The 9,403-nt window shown below is 40.9% G+C and overlaps 1 protein-coding gene across 1 annotated transcript; it reads right to left on the bottom strand.

The window, feature by feature from the left end:
- Positions 1 to 238: 238 nt before the first annotated feature.
- Positions 239 to 2,252, bottom strand: LOC128375686 (actin, alpha cardiac muscle-like). The gene is made up of 7 exons (XM_053336083.1): positions 2,124 to 2,252; positions 1,814 to 1,924; positions 1,640 to 1,724; positions 1,147 to 1,308; positions 863 to 1,054; positions 572 to 753; positions 239 to 478 (listed from the first exon to the last, which is right to left on the bottom strand). Exons 1-7 carry the CDS (start codon positions 2,244 to 2,246, stop codon positions 335 to 337), a joined length of 999 nt encoding a protein of 332 aa, XP_053192058.1. The 5' UTR covers positions 2,247 to 2,252; the 3' UTR covers positions 239 to 334.
- Between the last annotated feature and the right edge of the window lie 7,151 nt (positions 2,253 to 9,403).

Consider the following 9,403-nt stretch of genomic DNA (forward strand, 5'->3'; position numbering starts at 1 on the left):
ACTGTGCATGTCTGAAACCAAAAGATGGGGTTGAAACTGATAGCTTTGTCTTGCACTAATCACATATCTCCTCTTTAATTTTTTGTTCTGGATTTTACCCAAGAAAGTTCTCCTAGATTATAAAGTTTCTTCTTGGAGCAGGTCATTCTATTATCACTTTTAGGTACAGCTCAAATACCTCACCTTTTCCTGATCATGTTGCAAATTTTCTGTAATGACGCAGTACTACAGATACTCTCAGAAGGGCTTATCTTTATTACAACAGAACATAAACATATATGTACAGGAGACAATAACGTACAAATGCATGGACAAAAGGAGGTTGGTTGTGTGTTTAGAAGCATTTCCTGTGGACAATGGAGGGGCCGGCCTCATCGTATTCCTGCTTGCTGATCCACATCTGCTGGAAGGTGGACAGAGAAGCCAGGATGGAGCCACCGATCCAGACGGAGTACTTTCTCTCAGGTGGAGCAATGATCTACGTGGGGAATAAACACAATTTAAGTTTTATTGAGTGTTCCGTCACTTTGCTAGTCAACCTGACAATTAAAAACCTTTGGAGTTCTCTTACCTTGATCTTCATGGTGCTTGGGGCCAGAGCTGTAATCTCTTTCTGCATACGGTCAGCAATACCAGGGTACATGGTGGTACCACCAGACAGCACATTGTTGGCATAAAGGTCCTTACGGATGTCAATGTCACATTTCATGATGCTGTTGTAGGCAGTCTCATGGATACCAGCAGACTCCATACCTGGTAGGGGACAAGCACAAGAGATGAGTCTTGTAACAGAGACAAAATACTGCATGTCTTACATCTTCCAAAAAACAAATGCAACCAATAAGTGATGAGCATGACTCACCAATGAAAGAGGGCTGGAACAGGGTCTCGGGGCAACGGAAACGCTCATTACCAATGGTGATGACCTGACCGTCGGGCAGCTCATAGCTCTTTTCCAGGGAGGAGGAGGAGGCAGCAGTGGCCATCTCATTCTCAAAGTCAAGAGCCACATAGCACAGCTTTTCCTTGATGTCACGCACAATCTCACGTTCAGCTAAGAAGCACAAAGTTCAAGTATTATTAAACAACGCATGTCCACCTCTCATATACAAATTGAACTAATTAACCATGATGATGTAGATTTACCAGTTGTGACGAAAGAGTAGCCACGCTCAGTCAGGATCTTCATCAGGTAGTCGGTCAGGTCACGACCAGCCAGATCCAGACGCATGATTGCATGTGGCAGAGCATAACCCTCATAGATGGGCACATTGTGGGTCACACCATCACCAGAGTCCAGCACGATACCTTTAGCAAACAGAAAAGACCCATAATAAATCAGCAATACACGCCTGTGAAGGTGAGTATTGGCAGCCAAATAAAGGTCTGCCCTCTTCAAGTATGTACATCATTAACTATATAATGCTGCTAACATCATGAGGCACACACCCTGCCCGAGAGGGATTAACACCTCTCCTTAACAAGACAAGAATTCTTAGAGATGACAGACACCCTCAGAGTGTGAATATACAACACTCATGCTTCTGTTTCATAGATAAATACTGGATCTATACAATGTTAGATAGGTCACTACATAAGACTAAATTGAGTACATGTGACAAATTTGCATTGTACTAACCAGTGGTACGGCCAGAGGCGTACAGGGACAGCACAGCCTGGATGGCCACATACATGGCGGGAACGTTGAAGGTCTCAAACATGATCTGCAAGAAAAAGCAAGCAGAATGTCAAAGATTTGTCTTAAACTAAGAATAAACAAAACCACTGAGGGAGAGTAGTGACTGTAGAGTACCTGGGTCATCTTCTCCCTGTTGGCTTTGGGGTTCAGGGGGGCTTCAGTGAGCAGGGTGGGGTGCTCTTCAGGGGCCACACGCAGCTCATTGTAAAAGGTGTGGTGCCAGATCTAAGAGGGGGAAAAGAACAGCTGATGTTACAGCTGAGACAATTCTTGGCTGAATAAACAACAACCAGATCTTCTAAATAAAGCACAGATTCTAAAAACAGGCAGCCTTTTTATGATTGTGTTAAGCCTGTTAATTCTCAAAGATGTGGTAGGTCAGCTGCCATGAATGTTGTAAATAAGTTTCGCTGTCAACACACACCTTCTCCATATCATCCCAGTTGGTGATGATGCCATGCTCAATGGGGTACTTCAGAGTCAGGATACCCCTCTTGCTCTGAGCCTCATCACCTACGTAGCTGTCCTTCTGACCCATACCCACCATCACACCCTGAGAGAGGAAGCATGAGAGGAACATAAGACATTGGTAGAGGATAATCTTAATTTTTTACCTCTTATCACACAGGATAATATTTTTTGGCACTGGTGGTGGACATATGAAAGCGCACCTGGTGGCGGGGCCTTCCAACAATGGAAGGGAAGACAGCACGGGGAGCGTCATCTCCGGCAAATCCAGCCTTGACCAAGCCAGAGCCGTTGTCGCACACAAGGGCGGTAGTCTCATCGTCGTCACACATGTTTAGGCTTTACTGGGGTGGTCTGAAATGTGTGGGGGTGGCAGCATGGAAGCACAAGGAAGAGACAAGGCTTAGGCTGGGTGTTAGCAGCAGCTGTCTAAACTGCCAGTCAAAGGATGCATAGCATGAAGGCCTACTATAATTGAACAATCACAAACACTTTATCACTGGAGAGGCTGATGATGTGATGAAGTGACTAGACCTGCTATATCTATGAAGTCTGTGACATAATAAATCATAGGATTAGTATACTGTATGTAGCTATGAGCAGTCTTCCAGTGGGACTTTAAAGACCTGCTAGCACTATCTCATAACTGTTCTTTAGTTATTATCTCTTGCAAACACTAATACAACCCACCTCAATGGGTGCTATCTAGACGGATAATTAGACATGCCTTTGGATGCTATTTTGGGCCTAACTTTGTTGTATGACTACTGATACCATATCTCAACTGCTATGATTGTTCCTACAACATCAGAGCTGCTGAGGTAGCACCAAAAAGGGGCATAACAGAGGGACCTGTGATCTATTTTTAGTTCTGCACCCCAACTGTGCTTAACAGGGTGAAACAAGTGACACTTGGATCTCCTGCTATTTCAGGTCTGTAAGCACCAGTCTCAGAGCTAGCGCCCATCTGTCACCACACTGTGACACTTTTGTTTCACTACATGGGTCCATGGCTCAGCTTCCTATTAACTTCATTCATTGGAGCATAACTACATTTGGCAAACTTAATCACAACTTCTGTACACTATTCCAACAGTCCATTACAGTAATACAACCGAGATATTCAGTACCAGTCTAACGTTTGGATACACCTTCCCATTCACTTGAATGAATGAGAGCACATAGTTCTATCTTTGCCTTCCCACATCACTGAATGTATCACATCTCATAATCTAATGACAGTGTTAATTTTAGCATCCCATGGTAATTCATCAAGCAGAACCACTTTTCACTGTTCTTAACTTACAGTGAAGGCCAATACTTAGCTCAAGTTATATCATCCATGTATTGCTCCAAGTATCACCCGCTTTAAGTTCAACTACTGGACTTCATGAAGCTAAAAACACAAATGACACGAATTCCCTGAATCAAACAAGCTGTGAAATGTACTCACCAAGGTGCACTTGTAGACGGATGCTTCCACTGGGACAAAGACTGAGGGAGAGGAGAGCCTCTTAAATAGGATCCAGACTAGGTCTGGGGACCAGGGGCGGGGCTGAGAGTTCACACAAGTCCAAATAAGAGCTTCCAGCTAAACTCAACAGGCTAGAGGAAAGTGTGTTTTACATAGAAGGATGTGACTGCTTTACAATGAAATCATTTGACTTTAAATGAAATGTTGGTAGAGAATAAATAGTTCTTAAAGATAACATGATGGAGTACTTTTGGAAGGTCTGAACAGAAAAGGAAGGCAGGGGCCCTTATCAAATCAAGCATCTGTCTCCATTCTGATTATTTATTATTTAATTCATTAATGTAACATATATATTAACATAATTTCTGAAAGTAACATGAAGAGTAATCTGCATTTTAAAGATGTATGTATATTTTTTGAACTTAAGAAATATCTAACTTCAGCATACTTGCATGTGTTCATTTATTTACATGAAAATATATATATCAAAACTAACAATTAATTTGAATATCAATTACTGTTTCTTAAAACACAGTATTTTCAACTATTCTGATCCATAATGTGCTACTTTACAGCAAGTAGGGACACACCTCTCATATTCCTCCACTACACTCATAGCCAGCCACTATGATGGCCCACCCAAGACAGCTTCACCGGTGTCTTGTTAAGGAGATGAAAACATTGTATACGTCTGTGAACCACGCTGCTGGTATGTCCGCTGAGCCTCCTCAACGTGTGGAACAGCTGATGGTATTACCAGCCGGGCTCTGTCTCTGATCTGGCTGTCTGAGTGGCCTGTCAGTGTCAGTGCTTCGTCCTGATTGGCCCAGCTGTCTCCTTGTAGGGTTATGGTGAGCAATGCAGTCATTCATGAGCAGCTACTGGGGTTACTGAGCCACTGGCTTTCAAAGAGGAGCTCCATATTTGTGCCACCCACTTTACTGTATATTTTCCTCGATGTACACTGTACCTTAAGAGGTAACACTCATGTCAGCAACATTTGACTTATTATTCATTTATACAACATCTTTCCCAAAGCAAATATCATATATGGTCAGAACTCAGGGAATATCATTCATGAAGATTTTGTGCTTGGCCCATAAAGGAAATATTTTGATTCAGGTTGTCAAGTATGGAAGAATGATGTAAAGCGGCACTTGTGTGAGGTTATATCACAGCTGGAGGTATGTGAGTGCATTCTTCTGCTCCAGACCCTTTAGATAGAGCCCCTTATTTATAGCCGTATTTGCTCCTATCTCCACAGATAGGAGCTGGATGCAGCTGCAGCATCACATAGCTATTTGTATGACAAAGAAGACTTTAATAGATTGGATTAGTTTTGATTCATGGGAAAAAGAGGTGTGATTCATGATCAATTGTTTCTGCAAAGCAACAGTGAGAAATAGTGTTCACTTTTAAATTCTGAAGATTTCTAGATTTACAGTAAAAAAGTAATATACAGAGAGTATTAAAGTTCTGCCAGTTTTGTACATAAAGGCTAGTTTACTAGTCATACAGTACTACTCAGCATTGTCTTGTTTTAGGCTTGGAGACTACAAATTAATAAAGGGTTTTATTCTAAAATCCACTTGTCACAACCTGGCTCAGAGGTAAGACAAAAGATGGAGACCACACATGACTTTTTAAACTAGGAAACATACATTTATTTAATTAAATGAAATGAAGTATTTATGTATGTATATTTATTAAGTATTTATGTCAGTTCATTCAGTGTAAATGGAAGATGAAACAAAAATATAAATAACCAAAGCTCAAATAAACCCAGGAACTCAAACAGAAGAGACAGAGAGAGAGAAAGAGTGAATTCTCAGCACTATTTATTAAGGAGCTTTCACACCAATTGAGGTGTTGACCATCTCTCCCGATGACTTCCCACCACTTCCCACATCCCTTAGAACCAATAAGAAATTCGGTCAGAGGCCATGTGGCCGTCACACACTAAACATACTTTTGAAACATAATTGCTATACATCTGTTTTCTCTGTTATATAACTGAGACATTTGATTTAATATTACAGTGTGCTATCCACTTTAATATCCTAAAGTCCATACATAAAGTTATTGCTTTTAAGTCAGCTGTCATTTCCACAAGTTGATGAAAATCTTTATCTGCCATGCTCACCAAAGTGCACACACATACACTATATGATGATGACCCTGGTTAACCTATATCTTCTGATGACATCAGAGTATCTGTTCCTGCAGAATCGTCTCACGAAACCACAAGGATTCTGAATGACAGAACGCTCTGGCAGTCATCCAGGATTGATAGAAGCGTAGTTACATACGTAACTTTCATTCTATTACATCCTGACTGACCGCCAGAGGCCGTGCTTCAAGCACTGGATGACCCATAACAACAAAGTCACAAGGAATGCCAATACATACCTCATTGAGAGGAAGCAGTAGAGTCGAGCAACAGGACAACACCCAGTGGTTGGGGGGTGGCCACATTCACCTGGTAGAATCTGGAGAAGGTACTTGGTGATGCCCACGATGCTGCAGCACATATGTCCTCCAAGGGCACGCCACGCAGAGCCGCCTATGATGTAGAGACAGCCCAAGTAGAGTGGCACCTTACCCGGGCCCATATGGCAAGAGGTGACCACTTCTTTTATATGCGTGGGTGATGACAGTTGCTGTTTGGAGAGAGCATAGCCTTTCTTAGGACCACCATAGCAAAGGAACAGCTGTTCTGACTGTCTTATGCTCGTGGTCGAAGTTAAAGCCTGGAAAGGGCACGGCAGTCCTAACCTGTCCTCCCCTTCGGGGGGGGGGGGGGGGGGGGGGGTAAACTGGGCCAGGTGGATAGGTCGGTTAAGGTTCGACAATGACAGAACCTTTGGAAGAAAAGCCGTATATACCCCTGAGCCATCTGAGTTCCACCTCAGACATGAGTCACTCACAGACAGATCATGTAGCTCCCCAACATGCTTCGCCGAAGTGATGGCGAGGAGAAAAGCACTCCTAGCAGACACCCACATCAGCTCTGTCTGTGCCAGGGGTTCAAAGGGAGGCAGACACAAAGCATCCAGCACCAGGGACAGATCCCATGCTGGAGCTCTCTGTGCTTGTGGGGGTCGTAACCTCAAAGCTCCCTTTAGAAACAGGGACACAAGTAGGGCTGGGTGATATGGCTGAAAACTTTATCACGATAAAAGTGTTTCACATCAGTCAATTATTGATTGATTATTGAACACTTTTATTGTAAACTTAACCTTCCTCTGATTTTAATCACCTCAGTTATCAATCAAGGCCGACAGGGAAAACACAACCATGAAAAACACTATAAATGTACACATAAGTCTGAATGAAAATTAAAATCACGATGAACACTTAAGATGCAAAAATAAACATTAAAGAAATGCTTTACAATGGTGCATAAAGTGTTTGGTTGTTTTTTTTGCCACAAGACTACCGGTGACGAAGGAGCAGTGAAGTTCATGCTTAGTTTACCTAGAGCTCAGTGACATACAGCCTACCTGCGAATCGAGAAGATGAAAAGGAACAGACTCGACCTGCATGTAATAAGGTCTGTGAAGGACGTAACCTAACAAACATTACTTTAAATATCTATTTGTAATGTCTCTGTGTAAATATTTGCTGTAGATGATACAGACAGGCTGGACAAGTGGTTGCTCAACATGAGAGGACACAACTTGACTCCTAACAAGACTTGTGCAGTGCCATATCAGAATCAAGCAACCTAAATGGGTTTAAAATGATAAAGTATTGACAATAATAGATTAAAATACATGCCTTTAAATTTCAATACATTACACAATACATAACTAAAATACTCCTCTGTGGTGTCACTGTTAAGGAACGTGACAGTTTTTACCCAATTTTCACATTTCGGTGCATTTAATACAAAGTTGCAATGTTATCATAGAGTGAGAATAACAACATTTTTTTCCTCACATACAGTCTGTGAAAAACTTGGGAGAAGTTTTAAGTAAGTAAGACAATCAACCATAGAATGAGTCTACAATGGCAGTAAGTTTTAAGAACAGGTTAATGTTATTTTAATAGCAAAATAATTTTAATGTGGATTAACTGTATACTGTACATTCATACTGCAGTAATCTTGGTTTGACAATGTTCAATTTAAAACCACATTAAGCTGTGTAAACTTGTGTAATGGTTATTATTTTTGTTATATAAAATGGATCAGACTAAATATACTGTAGAGCAAAAGCAGTTTCCTATGTTAACTGGAAATACAGTGGCAGTCTAAACTTTCAACAAAATATAATAGTTAATAGTTATAAATGAAACTATTAAAATGGTATTTATATGAATGTTGCATAAGTAATTAAAACATTCATGGAGAAACTATACTTCTAATGTGTGAAACAAAGTATTACCTGCACACTGAATAGTTTTAAGTCCCCTTGGAGGTATTGTTTATTTACAGTGTTACGACCTCTGAGAAGGCCTTGCATTGCACAGGCATTGTGAGGCTTTTATAGTCTGATCCCAGTTTAAAGATTATACCATCATCATTTGTACTTATTTGTACAAATGATGATGGTATAACCCCCTCCCCCTTCCACCAACATATCAGACACACATTATTAATGTGAAGGAATCCAATCCCATGCGTTTATATTTAAGGCAGACCTTCCAGAAAAGAAAAATATATATCTACATGCTCAGTTCTAGTAGAAGCAGCATTCACTAAAACAAATTTCACTATCATTAATTACACTGAGGCATTTGTTACCACTTCCAGAGAAGTTACAAAGAATTATCAACAGAAATGTATCACAGTACAATCAATCAAAACTGGATTCCAGGCCATACTGCTAAGTGTTTGATAAATGTGCATGACAACAGTAACCTAAATATACTCATAAATCATCAGCAGTTCACCAGCTTCAGACCAGTTTTCTTTGGCCCGATCAGATAAACGTGCAGAATATTCAAAATCTGATCATTTGTAGCATTTGTTCCTCCACCAGGGGCCCAGGCTGAGGACCTGTAAATGGAATAATTGATGATAGGGAAGCCCAGGTAGTGAAGAACACTCTGATCTGGTGTGTGCAGCCAGTAAGGGGTTAACAGTGGACCGCGCTGGATTTTCCATTAAAAATAAGCCTGCAGAAGATGCTTCAGCACTCCTGTCTCTTCTAGTCAACTCATGAGAGAATAATTTTAAAGGAAATAACCAAGGTGGGTTCTTCACAGATCAGCTCACCCTCTAGAAACTCTGTTCTGTGATAGCTGTGATAAATGTACATGACTTTTTGGAGTTCTCTATCATATTGCAAACAGTATGGGACAAATTAAACTATAGCTCCAGAATAATTTATCTCAAGGCACTTTACACATAGAACAGGTTCTAAACCGTACTCTTCAGGTTTTAACTTTAAAGAGACCCAACATTCCAACATACCTGTCTGTCTCTTACCAACTGGTTTCTTTGACATTTCCAGTGTCGTGGAGCTGAGTCTGTCCAGTCTGTGCACTGTGTGTAGCTCAGAGACGCCCCACTCTCTATCTAGGATGAAAACTTTTGTCTTAAACTCCTCAAGTACTTAACACTAATGTGTTTCTAATATCCAAGATTACCCTCATTGCTATAAAAGGTGTGGACAAAATATTAGAAACACATCTTAGCAATACAATTGAGCATACACTTGAATCAATGCTGCATTCTACAACCTGCACATTATAATATTCATGATTGTAAGGTACATTGTAGAGCTGTTTTATCAGACTGCATTTCACTCTGTTTC

The sequence above is a fragment of the Scomber japonicus genome, chromosome 16, assembly GCF_027409825.1.
Source record: "Scomber japonicus isolate fScoJap1 chromosome 16, fScoJap1.pri, whole genome shotgun sequence".
Taxonomy (NCBI): Eukaryota; Metazoa; Chordata; class Actinopteri; order Scombriformes; family Scombridae; genus Scomber; species Scomber japonicus.

Excerpts from the sequence above, each read along its gene's own strand:
- LOC128375686 (XM_053336083.1), bottom strand. The coding sequence starts at position 2,246 with ATGGTGGGTATGGGTCAGAAGGACAGCTACGTAGGTGATGAGGCTCAG. Across the intron at positions 1,309-1,639 it reads CGCCTCTGGCCGTACCACTG|GTATCGTGCTGGACTCTGGT; the intron begins GTTAGTACAATG and ends TGTTTGCTAAAG. Across the intron at positions 1,055-1,146 it reads CTACTCTTTCGTCACAACTG|CTGAACGTGAGATTGTGCGT; the intron begins GTAAATCTACAT and ends TGTGCTTCTTAG.